The 19,457-nt window shown below is 43.4% G+C and overlaps 1 protein-coding gene across 1 annotated transcript in view; it reads left to right on the top strand.

Annotated features, from left to right (window-relative positions):
* The window catches only part of C8A (complement C8 alpha chain), a 53,009-nt gene extending 39,095 nt beyond the window's left edge, over positions 1 to 13,914 (top strand). Inside the window, exons 8-11 of the mRNA XM_004465497.3 lie at positions 5,195 to 5,326; positions 6,338 to 6,495; positions 10,947 to 11,169; positions 13,388 to 13,914. Coding sequence (XP_004465554.1) covers positions 5,195 to 5,326; positions 6,338 to 6,495; positions 10,947 to 11,169; positions 13,388 to 13,539 — 665 coding nt within the window. The 3' untranslated portion in view covers positions 13,540 to 13,914. The remainder of the gene's footprint in view (positions 1 to 5,194; positions 5,327 to 6,337; positions 6,496 to 10,946; positions 11,170 to 13,387) is intronic.
* Positions 13,915 to 19,457: the final 5,543 nt, after the last annotated feature.

Genomic DNA, 19,457 nt, shown 5'->3' with positions numbered 1-19,457 from the left:
GTTAGGGATAGAGGGATGGATTTCTGAAACTTAGTTTGAGAAACTGAATGAAAGAGGTCTAAAGGGAATTTCTAGTAAGAGGGACCAGCATATGCAAAGGCACAAAGGTACTTGTGCCATTCTCAGGTGATTGGGAAGAAGTGTGATTTTTAATGGATAAACAGACTAGCCAATCATCTTTTCCAGCATGATGGCAGGAAATAGACTATGTGGTTCTTTTCCCTTCTGAGTCTGTCTCTGAGGGCAATCAACATAGCAAAACAACATAGTGGATAGATCACAACAACCTGAATGGCATTTGTTTGTTGCAAAGAGATAAATAATGCATTACACCTGCTGTTTTCCACATGATGCTTTTAATCTGAGGGATGACAGAGACTTGCTGCATTCTGGCATCTCAGAAGTGAAACTGCCTGGTTCTGCCTCAGAGACACATTTATGTAGGATCCCCACAGAAGCATGAGGACAACTTACACACCTGCACCACAGCCAAGGTTAGATGGGAAACAAGCAGTAGACAAGGTGGCCAGAGACATGGCCACTGGGCTCCTGACCTACCCAGTGGGAAAAAAACAACTCTTCTGAAGATCAGACTAGAGTGGGAGGGTACAAGGAGGATCCCATAATTATTTGGGAGTCTTGACTTATTTGCATGTCCCTCTTTTCCATTCTCAAGTCTAGGTCATGTGGGTCTTTCCAAGCAGAATCTTGCTGCTGGGGACACAAGGCCTACCTCCTTTCTCAATGTCCTCTTTGCTTTTTCTGGCTAATCCATAGTCACCCTTTCAGATTCAACTCTAGCAGCCCTTCCCTGACCCCAAATAAGCCTCCTCTGACCCGCTTCCCTCTTATCAGGTTCCTTATCATGCAGCGCAAAGATTGCCTGTTGGCGCGTTCATTTTCTCATTCTTGCCTGTAAGCTCACTGAGAACGAGCACCGTGCCTTAGTCCTCTTTATTTCCCAGATGCCTAGCACAAAGTTGCTTGAAATGTTTTTAAAGTGTTCTGATGTGTTCCTAAAGCTTTAGAATCTCAGCATCAGTGGAGAACTTAAATGACCACTTGTCAAGTCTTCGAACTCTTCTACTATACTCCTGATGAGAAAAGATCCAGCCTCTGCTTTGTCCCACTTCTTTATGAGACAATTCATTTTTCCTTGGCCTCCACCCTTCATAAAGATCTACCTTGTGTCAAGTCTAAACCTCTCTTCCTGTAGCTTCTGCCCCTTTGGTCCTAGTAATTGCAATCACACAACAAGCCTACTTCCTCTTCTTCAAGATAACTCTCCAGAATTGAATCCAGTTGTAATGCTCTCTCTTAAAGAGAGCTATTTCTTCTTTCCTTCAAGTAAACATCCCCCAACCTTGAATATTCCCCAAAGTATGTGGCTTTGAATTTCTTCACCCTAATTCTTATTCTTCTTGGACCATACCCTATTTGCTTATTTCCTTTTCAAACTGTGGCTCCCAGAACTTCACTCTGGGCTTTCTAATTTATGTAGAGAAGAGTGAGATGATCCTTTCCTTCTTTAGGAATTATGACTTTCACTGGCTTTTCACCTGGCTTCATTGCCCTACTGAACTGAAAGTTGTCTAAAATTCTAAGGTCTTTTTCTCTTGTTCTTCTATTAAGCTGTGCCCATTCCTCATTGTGCTTATGTGCTTGGTATTTGTTCCCCTGGGTAAGATATTATCACTCATTTGCTACACTTAGTCTATCTATCCATCCAACCTTCTGAGGGCTTTTGGGATTCTGATTCTTTATGTGAGATATAAATTTTTCTCAGTTTCTTATTCCAGGCAGATATGATGAGCCTGGCTAAGTCCACATCCAAGACATTGACAAAGGCATTGAATGAGACAGGGCAGTGGCCATCAGAGGTTCTCAGTAGGACTATGGTATTCAACATCTGGTTCAGGATGCACTGCACAGAGATCATTTAGGACTGATGTTTAAAATACAGTGTTAGGATTTCTCAGAAAGGCTGAATCAGAATTGAGAGAGGTAGGTCCAGGAATCTGTATTTTTAAAAATCAAAATACATGAAACTGCAGATGATTTAGATGTGTTTAGTATTCCTCAGCTCCACAGTTTACCAAGTTCAAAAACCCAACTCGAACTCCCGTTGACCAGGTCTAAAGTTGACAGCTAAGGAGTCCAGCCTAGGATGGAGTGTGGAGTAACCGCAGAGCATTGCCTGGTTCCACATATACTGTCAGTCTATCAACACCACATAGACATGTTCTACACAATTTCTGCAGCCTTCTGCTCCTTTAGTCCCCCTCTACTCTGCCTTCATCTCTCTCATTCTTTGTCCTGGCCTCCAACGCCACTTTCAACAACCAGATTTAAGTATCAGGTTTGAGTTTCCCCATCCTCACACCTACCCCAGTTTCCTTATCTCGGCTTCACACTGGTTCTCTGCACCTCTTAGTTTGGCATATCCCACAGCTTTTAATGAGATATTTTTCTTCTAAGCATTGTAAACTGAAAAAAGCAATCCTCAGGGTAAAAATTAGTCTTTCCTTTTTTTTTAATGAAGATTTAATTAATTTATTTATTTCCCTTCACCTCCCGCCCTAGTTGTCTTCTTTGCTCTCTTGTGTCCATTCGCTGTGTGTTCTTCTGTGTCCGCTTGCATTCTTGGCAGCACTGGGAATCTGTGTCTCTTTTTGTTGCGTCATCTTGCTGCATCAGCTCTCTGTGTGTGTGGTGCCATGGAGCACTTTTCGTGTGGGGTGGCTGTCCTTGCGGGGGAGCACTCTTACCACATGGGGCTCCCCTATGTGAGGAACACCCATGCGTGGCATGGCACTCCTTGTGCATGGCAGCACTGTGCATGGGACAGCTCATCACAAGGGCCAGGAGGCCCTGGGTTTGAACCCTGAACCTCCTATATGGTACGTGGATGCTCTATCAGTTGAGCCATATCCACTTCCCAAAAATTAGTCTTCATTTCATATATTGCCCAAAACCTGTTGGCTTCTCAAGGGCTGGACCTCACATATTCAGGTTTCATCATATTCCTATTCATCTTATTCATATAGCATTTATATTGCCCAGCACACTCTGTGTTAGGATGTCACAGAGTAGGTGCTTACTCAGTTTTTCTCTCCGAAAGCAGAGTTCTTTAGTCTGATGCAATAACTGAATTTCATGAAATACTTTAGGCTTCTAAGCAAGATAGACTTGAGTTTGAATCCAGGCCCACCATTTTTTTAGCTGAATGGCCCTAGACAAAGTCATTAACCTTTATGAACCTTGGGCATCTCAACTACAAATGAGAAGTGTGGGCTAGGTGTCTAAGTACACTTGTAGCTCTCAAGTTCTATGATTGTATATAAGCCACAGACCTCCCATTGCTGGCTGGTACCCTACTTCAGGGTTCTCAGGAGGCAGTTCTTAGTGCTACTCAAATCAAGCTGGAATTCTCCCAGCAGCATCTTGCAGGCTGTCAGCAGACCCTTCATGAACATAATCACTCCACAGGTATCCTTCAGCCTCCATTAATCAGCCAGTCCTGTCATTTTAATTCACCAGCACTCCACCACTCACCTAAGTAATCACTCTGGCTTCTGCCCGTGAATTCCTTTCATCCGCTTTTGTTTATCACTGTTGAAGCATTTTTTAATCAAAACAATTAGATATGCTAAATCTTCCTCAATTAGTAATGCATTAAAAAATTAAAAGTGCTTGAATGAAAATAGCAGAAGCAACCCTCTGCTTGGTGCAGAGAGCATCACTTCCCCCAGGAACTTTCAGCTCAGGAATTATTCAGAAACTGATATTCACAGAGTACAAAAGACTGCAGTTCAAAGAGGCCATGGCAATGGATAAGTCCAAGCCCTTCTCGCTATAAATGCAGAAACTGAAGCCCAGTGGGGTCATGGGACCCATTAAACTCATACCAGCAATCAATGACTAGGATTTGAATTCAGGATCCCTGGCTTTTAAGATTCCTTTGATCAGAGCCCTTACCAAAGAATTCACAATATTCACTTATGCACTCATTTTTTAAAATTATCAATCATTCATTCTGAAAATACTTACTGAACTCTTACTTCATGCCAGATATTGTGCTGCCATGCTTGTGAGAGAGGGGGGAGGAGGACACAATTCCTTGCCCTCAAAGAGTTTCCTGTTTAGTGGATAAACTTCGATGCTTGATATTCCCTTGAAAAAACTGAATTCAGTGCTTAGACCAATTGGATTGCAGGCCTAAATTATTTCTCCTTTGTGGTTGCCAAAATAACACTACGACTAGCAATAATTGATCTGTAGTTGTATTAAAATTAATGATGTTTCAAAACACAAATAGATGATCACATCCCAGTTCACAGCCTTTGAGAAGATGTTCTTAGTCGCAGCGTTGATATCTGTAGCATCGCCTATCTTGCTCAGTGTACTTTTCTAGCCTCCTCTAGCCTGGCAGACCTTATGCTGGAAATCCAGCTCTGTTTATTTACGGGCTGTGTGATGGGAGAAAAATGACTTTAGAGCTTTGAGCATTATTTCTTCATCTGCAAAATGCAGGTTCCTCAAAGGGTTGTCAGAAGTGGGAAAGCACAGACAGTTAATGTCAGACTACTGTCCTTATTGGGTCAGAAAGACAGGAGGACTGCCCCCTTGTGAGCTACCCATGTTCTAGCAGGACTTCAGCCTCTGTGGTGTGCAAAGAGGGTCTGGGCAAAAGGAACTGTGACCAATAGGCTCACTCAGACACAAACAAAGCACGACTATTCTGATTCAAAAGTGCTTCGTGGAGGAAATGATCTTAGAATGGGAATTTGAAGAATGATTCAACTTTGGGAAGATGATGAAAAGAGAGGAGGGAGGCATTTTCCGGAGGGTCTGTCATGGACCAGGCAATGTGCTAGGAACAAGAGCACCTGAAGATGGGGGAGATGGCATCGCTGCCTCAAGGAGGGTCAGTGGAGCATGAGTCCTTGTGGGAAAGGTAACTAGCATTTTTGAACATCTAATATGTGCAATTGATCTTCCTTCTCATTTCAAAAAGCATTTGGGTTGGAAACACAGAAAAATAATCTGAAGTTGGATTAAAGACCTGGGATTGGAACCCAGATCTATCACACTCCAAAATTGGAGCTAGTTTTTAGTATGGTGAGCTTGTTTTTTCATATCAACTATCTTTTAGCATCTTGGCCTTTTGTTTTTTTCTGTTTACCTGCTGCAGGTATCAGCAGCAACGATGTCAAGAGATGCTTTGGAGGCTCCCTGGGCATTAGATTTGATTATGAGCGTGAAATAAGTATTGATGGAAGTTTATCATGGGAAGAATGTAAAAGACTTGGATTTGGCAAAAAAGGCAAGTCTCTAGCAATGGATCCTCCAAAATAAAACCATATTTTTCCTTATATATACATTCAAGGTGTGGAAGCTAATTTTTCCCCAATTAATTCCATTTCAGTTAATGGCCATACTGCTTGAATAGTAAATATCCCACACCAACAACCTGTAATGGCTCTATTTTGAATCTGCCATGTGCTGAAATCACCTTGGAAATATTTGACTTCCTAAGAGCCCCTTACATTTCAAGCACTACTAGAAAAACTGGGATGAAAGGAGCTATAAAGAAAAAATTCAGAAAGTAGGCTGTTGGAATGAAGGACCATTGGTAGGAAACGGGCCCATTGAGAGAAGGGAATATGGCACGCAAAGTCCAAGCTCAAAGAATTTTTGAAAATTGTGCAAGAATATTTTATGGCATTTCCTGAACAAGTCAACATTAGGTATTCATTCATTCATTCAAATATTTATTGAGAGTTTTTTTCAGGTGGGAGACACAGAGGATGCAGGAGGAAAAAAAGAGTTTATAGTATAGTAGAAAAGAGAGATTTTAAGCAGGTATTGCTCAGGACCTTAAGTCAACTTGCTTTCTTTCTCAGAGGCCCTTTCATCCTTTTTCCATTTACCTGGCAAACATTCACTTACCTTTCTAGACAACTCACCTTTCTTTTTACCAGCCCCACCCCTACTGTAGATCTGACTGCTTCTTTCTCTGTGCCCCCACGAACCCCATAAAGATACACATCAAAGCATCTATAATATTTTATTGTACCATTTGGCATATGAATGAATGAATGACCATCCTCTCCAGATGCCATTCTACCTCTGCTGGACTCTGCTCTCCTCCCACTGTCTTTTCTTCCCTAGAGGATGGATCTATTTCTAAGTCTTTGTCTTCTGCCTTGCCCTACTAACAAAGTAGAAGAATAGGAAGGAGGCAACTCTAAGGGGAGCACATGACTGGAGCTTGCCATCCAGTCCTTTGGCTTTCAGGAAATGAGCTAATGCACAGATACCCTCTTATTAACAGATGGTGAAACGAATATCGGGGTTGTGGAAGACATCATTTCTCGGGTCCAAGGTGGCAATTCTGGCCCGGGTGGTGGCTTGACACAAAACAGTAACACCATTACATACCGTTCCTGGGGGAGGTCATTAAAGTATAATCCTGTTGTTATCGATTTTGAGGTAAGTCTTTTCGCAGTTGAAGAAACTCTACATCCATGAGGAATGAAAGTGAAGCAGACCAGATCATTTCATATTTCTTATTATGATGCCATCAAAGAACAAGATTAAATGTAACGGGACACTGAACTGTAAGCCTTCCCCATGCCTGACTCCGGGGAGTGCATGACTTTTGACCCAGCTACTGGGGAGCTGGGATTGGAAATTTAGTATCTGGTCAGTATCTAGTTTTACATTGGTCATCTAAAATTTCTTTAGGGTTGGGTCACATTAAACAAATTATAGTTTGCACTTGTATATAAAAAACTTTTAAAATCTCCTCTGCTAAATTAGTAATCAGTAAACTTTTCCTGTAAAGGGCCAGAATATTAAATATTTTAGGCTCTGCAGGCCACATATGGTCTCTGTCTATCACATCTTCTTCTTTTTTTTTTTTTTAATATTTATTTTATTTCTCTCCCCTTCCACCTCTCCCCCATGTTTTCTGCTCTCTGTGTCCATTCACTGTGTTTTCTTCTGCATCCACTTGCATTATCCGGCGGCACTGGGAAACTGCATCTCTTTCTTTTTGATTGTGTCATCTTGCTGCATCACCTCTCCGTGTGTACGGCGCCACTCCAGGGCAGGTTGCGCTTTTTTCACGTGGGGTGACTCTCCATGCGGGGCATGCTCCTTGCACATGGGGCACTTCTACACAGGGGCACCCCTGCATGGCACGGCACTCCTTGCACATGGCAGCACTGTGCACGGGTCAGCTCATCACATGAGTCAGGAGGTCCTGGGGATCAAACCCTGGAACCTCTATATGGTAGACATAAGCTCTATCAGTTGAGCCATGTCCACTTCCCTTCTTCTTTTTCATAATCCTTTAAAATTAAAAAAAAAAAAAAAAGAAATCATTCTTAGCTTGAAGGCCACATTAAACAAACCATGGGTTGAGTTCAGCTCCAGGTTAAAGTTTTCCACCCCTGCTCTAAACGATCCTATCTCCTCATCACAAAAAATCTTGGCACAAGAATTATCTGGTCCCCAAAGTTCATAGTGTTGAGGTTGTAAATCCAGCCTTAAATCACTAACCCCATAAAAGGGAGAAAATCTTTATTCAATTCTAAAGGAAATGGACTCCATTCTTCCTCTTAAAACACACACCAACAGTAATACCTACAATTCTATTATCACATCTTGCTTTCTGTGAAGAAGTCAGATGGATTAACTCCGATTTCATTTCTTCTCCAATAAGTAAGGGACAATTTTCATGCACCTGTAATCCACATAGTGTCTAAAAATTGCTATCTTCAAGTTATTAGTGATTTAGACAAAAACAGTAATATTGATATCAAGAGGTGTGATATGGGGGCATTTTTCAGACTTGGAGTTGTCTTGAATGATATTGCAGGGACAGATGCAGGACATTATATATCCTGCCATAATCCACTGAATGGACTGGGAGACAGTGTAAACTACAATATAAACTATAATTCCAAATGTATTCATTGAATACAATGAATGTGCCACACTGATGAAAGAGATTTTTGATGTGGGAGGAGTGGGGGTAGGGGTGGGGAGTGGGGTATATGGGAACCTCTTATATTTTTTAACGTAACATTTTGTGTGATCTATGTATCTTTTAAAAAGAAAGACAATTTAAAAATTGCATTTACAAAAAAATAAACTTTCACAGGCAAGAGGTGAACTTGGTTTTTTCCTTGAACAAAATTTCCAAGGGGAAGTCTGAGATGCATGATTTGGAGATCACCCAGTACCTTTTGGGGCAAAGAGCCTTGGGCTTTAGGGTGAGAAAGAAATAGTTTAGCTCATGGCTTAGCTACCTTCTTGACCTTGGGCTAGTGACTTTACTTACTGAGACTCAGTTTTCTGTACTATACCAGGGGGGTAATAATACTTTACATTACTAGGTTGAGGGGAGAATAGTAGATACGTAGTAAATGGCATTGAGGAAACAGGTTCCTTAGAGGTTAAGAAACATGCCCAAGATCTCACAGCTGGTAAATGGCAGAGCCCCAGTTGATTCCTGTCTGATGGACTCTAATAACTGTGGTCTCCTCACAAGCCCCTGTTGTTCCCTGAAAATATGGACTCCATGCATTAAGCCCCTTGCAGGTTTTAGAGTAGGGAAGGTACACAGTTAGAGCTGTGCTTTAAAAAGAGAATGTGTTCAGGAATATGAAATATGAATGAAAGGAGATAGAGATTCCAGACTAGATCAGTCAGGGTTTTTTTTAAGGAATTTGATGCTCAGAGTGGCCTCAGTGTCTTAATCACTTGCATATTCCCAGAGTTTAGCAGTACCTTATATATAGCAGGTACATTGTGTGAGTTGAAAGAGTCATATTATGTCATGATGTTTCATTGTTATGTCATGTCATGTTATACGTTGCTCTGTGTTAGAGTGTGTTGTGCTACTATATATTTTTGTTATGTTACCTCATATTATGTACTGTGTTATATGATATGATTGTGTTATAGTGTGTTATATACTGTGTTCTATTATATCACATCACTTGTCTTCTCTCAATCGGTGTCCTCACTCGTAAAATGAGGACTAGATGATTGCCAATATCTTTCCAAGCTCTAACATATTAAGATTCTATTTTTCCACCTCTTTCCCCTCCCTTAAGTTCCCAGGGACTGGGTGTGCTCCCTTTTTCTCTTCCTGAGAACTCTGGGAGGGAGCAGTGATAGAGGGGACAGTGCTGAGGCCATTGGAATGTCAAAGGGAAGTTGCCCAACCTATCCTGGCTTTCCCTGGGAGTAAGACTCATCTTTACCTGGAGCAATGGGGTGGTCCATTCTGCACTGAATTCCTAGCAATGGGAACCAAATTCCCTGAACTTCCAGTAGTGATCTTCTCTCCTTGGCTGGGAATCTGGCCGGTCCTGACATTACCTGCCTGGTGACCTCAGTCACAGCCCCTGACCGCAGTCCAAGGTCTGTTTGCCATAGGATTTCTGCACACATTTCCAGGAACTCATTCAGGGCTATTATGAGTGCCCTCTGTTGACTTAGGTTTCCAGATAAATGAAATTTCTCCAGTGCAGCTTTGTCCTATCACAGACTTGCTCTGTGACCTTGGCAAATCATTTCCCTTCTTTCTCTGGGCCTCTGGTTCCTCTTCTGTAAATAATTTGTATTTATGATTTGTATTAAAATACTAGCATGGTAAGTGTGCTGAAGATAACCATACAGAAGGATGATTTTGAAAAACAGGGTTTTAAATTTTTTTTACTCTCATCACATTTATCTAATAAAGTTGATACTTTATTTTATGTAGTTCTTCCTTTTTATAGTGGTCTCTCACATTCATTACTTCTTTTGATCATCATAAGAATTTTTGGAAATGGGTATTTTTCCCATTTTATAGATAATGAAGCTCAGATTTAGAGAGTGCCAGTTAAGAATCCTAGGTCACACAGCTAGGAAGTGACCAGCATTATTTTGCTTTTACTATGTGACAGGCACTGTACTAAGCCTTTTTTTTTTTTCATATATCATCTCCTTTAATCATAACAAAAAATCTGGAGGATGGGACGACTGTTGTCACTTTACAAATGGGGGAAGGAGGTGCAATGTATAATGACTATGCCAAAGATGACGCAGCTGGGAAATAGTAGAGCTGGGATTCGAAGCCAGGTTTTATGGCTACTGCTTCTCACTTGTGGGTGATTTTGCCCTCTTGGGAATATTTGGCAATGTCTAAAGACATTTTTGGTTGTCACACTCGAGGGTTGCTACTGGCATCTAATAGGTAGTGGCCAGGGGTGCTGCTAAACATCCTACATCCAACAACCCCCACCCCAAACAAAGAATTATCCAGACAAAAATGTCAGTGATGCAAAGGTTGAGAAACCCTGGACTGCAGTCATGGGTTGAACGGGTTGCCTGAAATGTAAGCAACAACCTCCTACACCCAACAGCCACCCCCACACCATCAGGGTATGTCCTTAGCAAAGGCAGTAAAACTATTTATCAAGGACATTATTCATTACTCCACTGAGGGCTGAAAATCTTAAATACATACACACACAGCCACAAGTTCTTCATACTCTTCTTGCTTCCTAACAGTGCTGGCGGGGACAGATGAGTTGGCACAGGTGGCTTCTAAACTTTCTTCCTATTCTGGGGTTGGAGAGAGTACAGATTTTAGAGATGAATAGGTTCATGTTCACAGTGACTCTTGCACTTACTTAATAATTGTGGGATCCTAAGCTAGTCACTTGACCTACCTGAACCTCCATTCCTTCACCTGTAAACTGGGGAGTTTGGCTCCTACTTCACAGAGTTGCTAAAAGGATTCCATGTTGTATAATCGAGTTGGGTGGCCTGTATTGTGTTTGGCATGGAGCAGGCCATCAAGAAGCTCTGCAGCCAGTTCCTCGGCTCTGGGAAGGAGGAAAGTGCCCGGGGAGAGACCCTGCGTTCTTTTTTGCCCTCAGGTGCAGCCCATCCATGAGTTGCTGTGGCACACGAACCTGGGTCGCCTGGAGGCCAAACGCCAGAACCTACGCCGGGCCTTGGACCAGTACCTGCTGGAGTTCAATGCCTGTCGCTGTGGGCCCTGCTTCAACAGTGGGGAGCCCATCCTCGAGGGTACCAGTTGCAGGTGTCAGTGCCCTCCTGGTCGCCAGGGCCTTGCCTGTGAGAAAATTATGCAAGAGGGTAAGACCCTGCATCTTCACTCAGGTTCAGCCTGGCCCAGCTCAAAGGGTAAAGCTGCAGAAAGGACCTTTGGTGTTCCCAGCCTCTCTCTCTCTCTCTCTCTTTTTTTTTTTTTTTAAGATTTATCCCCTCCTTACTGGCTGCATGGAGTATAAGTTGGGTCCCAATGAGCTTCCTAGTATCCTGTAGGAAGAGTTATGAGAGGGGTGAGCCAAGAAGGTGAGTCAAAGCCAGAATCCTTAGGAAGGAGGATAAAGAGAATAAAAATCAAGGCGACACATGGTCTCCTCTTGTGAACTGAAAAAAAGACATTGCCTTATAGGTGGGTGAATTGAGGGAGAGGAGGGGAGCCATTCTAGGCTGACTCAGCCCGGGGCTTTTCTGACTTCCAAAACAGTGTGGGCTGGGCTGAATGTCAGCCCCATTTGCCGCATCAACCAGGCAATCTTGTCAAAGATACGAAAGGTCCCTGAACAAAAATAAAAACTAATCCTTATTCTATACCAGGCACTGTCTTAAAGCTCAGTGAGTATGAGCTCATTTATTCCCTTATGAGATAAATATCATTATCCCCATTTTTCAGATGAGGAAACTAAGGCAGGAAGATTAGATAACTTGCTCAAGTTTATCTAGCTGGGGAGTGGCACGGCCAGTGTTTGAACCCAGCACTCTGATGCCAGTACAACTCTTAACCATCATACTCTTAACCATACCCTAAGGGAGATAAGAGTCAGGAAAACTTTGGGAATGACAGCAGAGGGTCTAAGACAATTACAGTGACTATCATTCTGGGGAGTGAGAAGGAGGTATTTTCCCAGTTCATGGTTATCAGCTCATCCTGGCATAAAGGGACAGACATGAGTCCTGCCTGGATAATTAGAATTATAGCACTCCCAGGACTGTCAGAACTACAGACTTGATTGGATCCCTGTCCACACAACACACTGAGAGAACAGGGAGTGTGTGCTACCTAGAAATGCCTCTCCAATGGTCTGGAGAGCTGAGATCAGTGGAGGGCATGCTGTGTCCTATGTACACACATGGTGGGCATTGGACATGATGCCAAGGGTGAGGGCAGGGGCCAGAAGCTGAACCTTCCTTCTTACAGCTGCCTTCCTCCTGCCAAGACTACAGTCAGTCAGCTGCAGGCAGCTCATTGTGCTTCATTAAACTTGCCCCAGACATGGCGTGGAGATCAGGTGGTCTTGGGGCTATCACATTGAACTTCTGACCTGCTGCTGATCAGGGTAGCAAGGAAATCTAAGGCTGGAGAGTTAGTGAGCTATCATGGAGACCCATTAAGGTGGGTCCCTAGGGATATTCCCAGCAAACCTTTGCCTTGGGGACCAGAGGGACAGAGGTGGGAGAAATAGAGAAAGAGAACCATGCTGTGGCTGCCACATCAGGGAGTATAATTACAGAGTTGAAGGGACTTGGAGATAATCTAATCCAATGGTGTTCACACTGTGATCTGAGGAGCCTTGGGGTCTTAGAGACTGCCCCGGGGGAGGAGTGTGAGCCTGATAGATACCCTAGCTTCAAACAGAACAGCTCTGCTTTCATCTGACTTAGACATTGGGGTGCATGTAAGACTTCATTTGGGGGGAAAAGTGGTGAAATAAGTAATGATGCATAAACCCATGGATTAGTCTATCCTTCTCATTTTACAGAGGGGAAAACTCAGGTACAGAGAGGAGATGGGCTTGCCCAAAGGCACAGAGGCAGTAGGAGGCAGCAGCCCAAGCCTAGGGGGATTATATGAGCTGGATTTCCAGAGGCATTCCACAGTTTTGCACATGTTCTGTGCAAAGATTACAAATAACCAGCAATTGTCTCCATAGTTATGTCTGGCAGACCATTTTCTCTGAATCCCCAGCTGAGTTGCGCTCCCTGCTCTTCACACCTTCACACCCTCCAGTGGCTCCATGCCATTCTTCCAGAGGAGCTGGCCTCATGCCTTGCTCTGCTATCCATCTTCCATGCAACTGTAGATTCCAATTTCATGAGATGGGCTCCTAGTGGCCTCTTCTAACTCCATCCCGAGTTTCAAATTAAGTGTGAGGCGGCAAGCACAGAGGTCTCGGTTGGCTACACCAAGGCAGTCCCCCAAGGAGGGATTGCAGACCACTCTAGGGCAGTGGGGTGGCCCTCCCTCCTTGCAGTCCAAGCTGCTTCTTGTATGCTAACTTCCGCCTCCCCTGGGAAATTATCTCTGCAGGAGTCAAGGCAGCTGGTCGCTGGAGCTGCTGGAGCCCCTGGTCTGCATGCAGAGCAGGCACCCGGGAAAGGAGGAGAGAGTGCAACAACCCTGCACCCAAAAATGGAGGCGCCTCATGTCCAGGGCACAAAGTACAGACTCGGGCTTGCTGAGGGCCTCTGCATCCAGGTTGAGACAGATGCAGAGGATGTCACATCTGTACTGGCTGCTGGGTAAACATTTATTTCAGCTGAGAGAAAATGCAAATCAACATTTTTCTTTGTCCTGCCAGTACCCAGGCCTAAGACCAGGCTATGCCATCTACAACCAACTGTTCCATCACCCAAAAACTCAGTTCATTCTCTCAACAGCTGGATGTTGAGTATTAATTAGGGGCTGAGTCCTGTTCTCAGCACTTTGAAGCATCCAAAAGACGTGAGGAGAAAACTCAGTCCATGTCCTAGAGAAACTTGTAGGCCGTTAAAGGGCCAAGGCAGGCAGATGCTCTTGAAATAATCAATGCCCAATAAAACAAAGTATGATGACAATTGTCTTGGTTCTTTGATAAGAGTATTTGTTCATTCACAGAACTACTAATTGGTAGGATAAGACAGAAACGTTGAAATAATGAGAGAAAATTAATGTTTGACTTGAGTTCCTTCAATTTTCCTTCATTTGGGCTCAATGCTTTCTTCTATTCCTTCTATTAACCCTCTTGTTTGTGTTATTTCTGACCTCAAATATCACATTTCTCCCAATTATTTTCTCCCAGCACATTATTCTTTTTACTTCAGTGCATGTTTCACAATTAGTAACTATATATTTAGTTCTATATTTCTTGGGACTTTTTCTTTTTTTCTTTTTTGAGGTAATGGGGCTGGAAATTGAACCCTGGACCTTGTATATGGGAATCCAGTGCTCAACCACTGAGCCACATCGGCCTCCCTGAGTTGGGTTTTTCATTTGTTTGCTTTTTTTTAAGGAGGCACTGGGAACTGAACCTGGGACCTCCCGTGTGGGAAGCAGGCGCGCAACTGATTGAGTCACATCTGCTCTCCTCCTGGGACTATTTGTCTTATTTTCCCCCAATAGATGAGTGCAGGAATTACGTCCATTTTGTTCAGCACTGTAGCCCCAGCAGGGTAGGACTGAGCCTTGAATACGACTAGAAGCTTGTAAGCATTGGTCAATGGAGTGAGTGAATGTATCCAAGTGTTGGTTCAAAGATGTGGCACATTTGTTCAACCTCCCCGAGAGGAGAGGGGATTTGGAGAGCCTAAGTGAAGATAATTGATAGGCATTCTCTGACGCACCCCTGGGAGAGTCAGTCATGCTTTCTGTCCTTAGTCCTTAGCGTCCCCCAGCAGTCTAGGCATGCCTCAGAAGGAGAATGTGTACTATTGCACTGAATTTTCGGTTTGCCTCTCTGTTTTCCCTATTCAGTTGTGAGCATCTCAAAGGTCAAATGTGCATTCCCAGTGTGTATATTGGGGTACTCAAGAAATGTCTGTTGATTGACATATATATCAATGCTTCCTATCCTCCAGAATCCTAATAATAAGACTTATATACATGAAATAATTAGAAGGTATTTTAGGACCACAGGAAATTTATGGACGATTTCATGCCAAAATTTGTCACACACAAATGAAGTACCGAAGGTGATCAGGTAGGAGAAAGATTTATCTGTCCATGGGGTATACTTTATGGGTGGCATAGAGCTTGACCCAGGCCTTGAAGGATACTTTAAACTAGAGAAAGAGGGAGGAAGAAACATTGAAAGCTAGAAATACAGCATGAAACAAAGTCTGAAGGTGAGAAAGAATATTGGGGAGAGATGTAGGTGTATACGAGTTGGGAATGGAGAGTGGGGAAGATAGTGAATGTACGTAAAATAAGGTATATAAAACAGCACAATCCTTGGCACACAGTAAATGTCTATTGGCATCACCTTTATTATTATTATTAAAATTAAGGCATATATAGTTCAGATGAATTAATTACTGAACCCTTAAATCTTCATCTGAAGGAAAATAAAAAGAAGGAAAACATATGCCCTTATTGCTATCCATTGTGTCATTAGTTAACTTTTTGCTCTTTAAATTAACTTATATTAATAATTAGTTTGCATCAATGTAACATGGGGACATGTTACATATTAGAAAGTGACGGGAGGCCAGGTTGGCCTGGCCAAGTGGGTAAATTACAAGGACATCCAATCTTGATCTAAAAGCAGTCTTTCTCAACAGTGGTTGCACATTAGAATCACCTGGGGAGTTCTGAAAACCCTCCTGTTCAGAGGCTGCACCCCAGACCAATTAAATTAGAATCTCGGGGTGAGAGGCAGGCTTCAGGAGTTTTAAAATCTCCCCAGGCAATTCCAAATGCAGCCAAGGTTGAGAACTCTTGAGAGTTAGGAGTTATTTACATGTTCATGGGCAATGGGGATGCATGACAAGACAAAAGGGTAGGAATAGTACCGTTTATCTGTGCTATTTTACCTAATCTTAACAAGTACCTCCTAAGGTTTATGAGCTATTTCGTAGCTAAGGAAATTGAGTCTCTGTGATGTTGAGTTTATCAGTCACAGAGGCCATTTTGATCAGCACTGGCGCCCCAGAGGCTAGGACTGTGCCTTGAAGATGGCCATGAACTAGCAAACATTTATTAATTGAGTGAGGGGGGGAATTCAAGAGTCCGTTCAGTGATGTGGTCTGTATGGGTAGGCCAGGGTCTCAAGGCAGTCTATCGAGCACATTAGCCTCTACCTCCCCTACTCCACTTTCTTCCTTGCTGTCTGCCAATGGAGGGCTTTGTAGGATGGTTTGGGGGCACAGGAGAGAGGGAAGAAACCAGAGGCAAGGTGCCTCATTAGGAGGGAAGTGTCGTCATCCAGGAACAAGAACAGGAAGTTTGGGATGGAGCCACTGCCTGAATGAGCTGGGGGTCAAAACTATCAGCTGAGCAATGCCATCTGCCTGTTGTCTGGGCCACAGAACCCTGGCCAGTACCTGTCCCACTCCTCTGAGACACATCCCCAGCAATTTTCAGAAATTTAAATTCAGCAGCAGTGGCAGTTTCAGTGGCAGCTACCATTTACCAGATCAGTGCCTTTCCCTTTTCAGGAATGACTGGCTCCCACAGACCAAAAGGTATAAAACTCATCAAATGTATTTTCCCTTAGGTCCTTTAAGGAGATCTATAATCTAAAGTTTTATAGGTAGTGGATGTAAAAACATGGTTTAAAGGTATAATCTTCAGCTTGACAAGGTGTCTTTTGAAAAGTAAATTAATTACAGAATAGAAAGCATTCAGGGAAACCTCTTTTTCTTCTTAGAGATAGAGGAAGATCTAAAGAATTCAGAAATAAAGCACTCAATGAATCTCTTCTGAACTATATGCCTTTAGGGTGAAGAAAATGGACAGAGAGAAAGGGTGGGCTTCAAAAGCCGTACTGCAGAAATGAGAGATGGCAGAGTGAAGCCACAGAGCGCCATTCGAGGTAGGGGGTATGATACAGACTAGCGCTGTTCTCTCATGACGAAAACTGAGGCTGCTACCCCTTCATTTCAGAAACGGACCTGATACTCTCCAGTGACACCCTCCTGTCACTGCAGGGTACAGGAAGGTGGATTCAGAAATGAGTCAGACATAGTCCCGGCCCTGATAAAGGCAGTCTGGTAGAGGAGCCCTGTGGTCAATGACAAGGATCTGAACCAACGAGATGCACTGGGAGCTGTGGAAGGTAACCCAGCTCAGGGAGCAGGGAAGACAGCCTGGGGGCAGAGGGTGGTGAGAAGTCTAGCAAAATGAGAGAGTTAGAAAAGCAAAGGAGGATGAAGGAAGGACATGATGATTGGAGAAGAAAGAGCATGTGTAAAAAGTCACAGAGATAGAAAAATACAGGGTGTGTTTGGGGTGGACTTATATGACTGGCCTCCTTGGCTATTGGTGCTCGTCTTCATTAGGCTGGTGTGGCTGAGCTTGGATCTTGGACTTGGTCACTAGACCTTTCCTGAAGGCAGCCAGTGCTTGGTCCTGGAGAGATGTGCACAGATGGTCATATCCCAGCTACTACCCCCCTCACCTTGGGGTGTTCTCAGTGGTTTGACACCCCACAGCCATTATCATAAAGTCACTTTTTAAAGTGGATACTCAAGGCTCCTTCTGAAGCCAATGTGCCTCTCCATCCTTATCTCCCTCTTGAGATTCTATGAGCCAATTATACTGAAAATCCATTATCATTAATAAACCTTAATGTACAAAACCCTCTATAACTAGCCTTCTCCCTGACTTCATTTCCTTCTATTTAGTCATTCCCTCTGTCATGCTGCTTCAGCAAGGCGGGCCTTTTTGCTCTTCCTCACGCATGTCAAGACCTTTCCCACCTCAGGACCTTTGCATCTGCTACCCCTTGACTTGAAATTCTCATCCCCTAAATATCTCCAAGGGACACGCCTTCATTTCATTCAAGTCTGTGCTCAAATATTACTTCTCCAGAGACCTTCTTTGTCTACCTGGTGTAAAGAGGCACACCCTTTCCCTAATATATTTTTCTTGTATAGCACTTATCACTACTTGAGATTATAGATTTGTTTCCTGTCATTAATATGCAAGTTTTTCATGGTTAGATCCCTAGTATCTAGAATACTACTTGACCTTAGTAGGGGTTTAGTAAATATTTGTTGAATGAATAAACTATTTGCAATTCAGTTCTTCAAATAGGTCTGGCCTTTCGTCCCCTCCACTTTTTTGCAGGTGGTATTCCCAGAATCACCCCTCCCCACCTCAGCTCCCATCTTCTCCTAGTTCTTCCTCAACTGTCTTCAGGATATCAGCACCATGGTCTAGCCACGGGCCAGGATATAGGTTTGGTGTCAATTTGTCCACAAAGCTAGCCCTGACCTCTTCTGTTACCCTGGCCTTCATCAGATGCTACTTCCTCATGTGGACCCAAATTCTAGCAGTATCACGGTGGCCTGTTTGCCTGCCATCTAACAGCGTGACTCCTTGCAGGGCAGATGGAGAATCACATGCGTTAACATGGTACTTTGCACAGAGGAGCCTCCAAATAAAGGTTTGTTGGATGGATCTGTTCTCCTCATTGGTCCCTCCACCCCACAGGCTCTAAAACAGCCTTTGCTGCTTGTATGCAGGACCTTGTGAGAGAGAACCCTATTGTTTCACAGGGCTTCTGTATCACGGAACACTCAGACCATTATTAGGGGCTGCAGAAATGTGAGGGTCTACTCTTTCCACTGTAATGAAGGAAATTCCAGAAAGTTGAGTGAAAAAATTCCTTTTTCATGGCCTTGAGATTTTCCCCCTCCTGAGAGAGATAAAGGAAAATATGTTTCTTTCTAAATTAACTGCTTAAAATGTGAGATAAATCCTCCCATCCTAACCTGTTCTTAACAAATGAACTTTGCTGTCCAGTAGCATGATACATGTCTGATGGATCTATTTATCCATTCTCTTTCTTTAGAGATAGCAGTTAAAAAGTTTTATCTGACATTTGTGTCCCTCCCCATTCCCATTTTCCTAACCAGACATGTGGAGCAAGCAATTGATGGATGGATGGTGTTTGGGATAAAAGGGGCCAGACTCAGATAATTTTCAGGATATGAACAAGCTGGCTTATTAACAAGGAGGCCCATCTGGCAGGAGGTGGTAGGGAAGGAGGCATAGAAACCAGACAATGGCCAATGATAGATGAAGGAATACCTGGGGTTGCAAGGTGTAGACGTGAGATAACTGGTGGATGCAGCCATGGATAATGGGAGTGCTCAGATTCAGAGCAGCCTCCTGCACAGAGGTGAATGTCAGAGCAGTCACTTCACTGCAAATGCCATTCCTGTTTCTTCTTTTTCTTTCTGTAAAATGCAATCTACATGCTCAAAAAGAGGTAGATGCCAGGCAGGGTTCATTCCTTCGGTACCCAAGAATGGAAGGCGGGAAGTGGACTTGGCCCAATGGATAGGGCATCCGCCTACCACATGGGAGATCCGTGGTTAAAACCCCGGGCCTCCTTGACCCGTGTGGAGCTGGCCCATGTGCAGTGCTGATGCGTGCAAGGAGTGCTGTGCCATGC

The sequence above is a fragment of the Dasypus novemcinctus genome, chromosome 9 (genome assembly GCF_030445035.2).
Source record: "Dasypus novemcinctus isolate mDasNov1 chromosome 9, mDasNov1.1.hap2, whole genome shotgun sequence".
Taxonomy (NCBI): Eukaryota; Metazoa; Chordata; class Mammalia; order Cingulata; family Dasypodidae; genus Dasypus; species Dasypus novemcinctus.
Note: the sequence above shows the minus strand (reverse complement) of the source record. Positions and strands in the feature narration are given on the sequence as shown.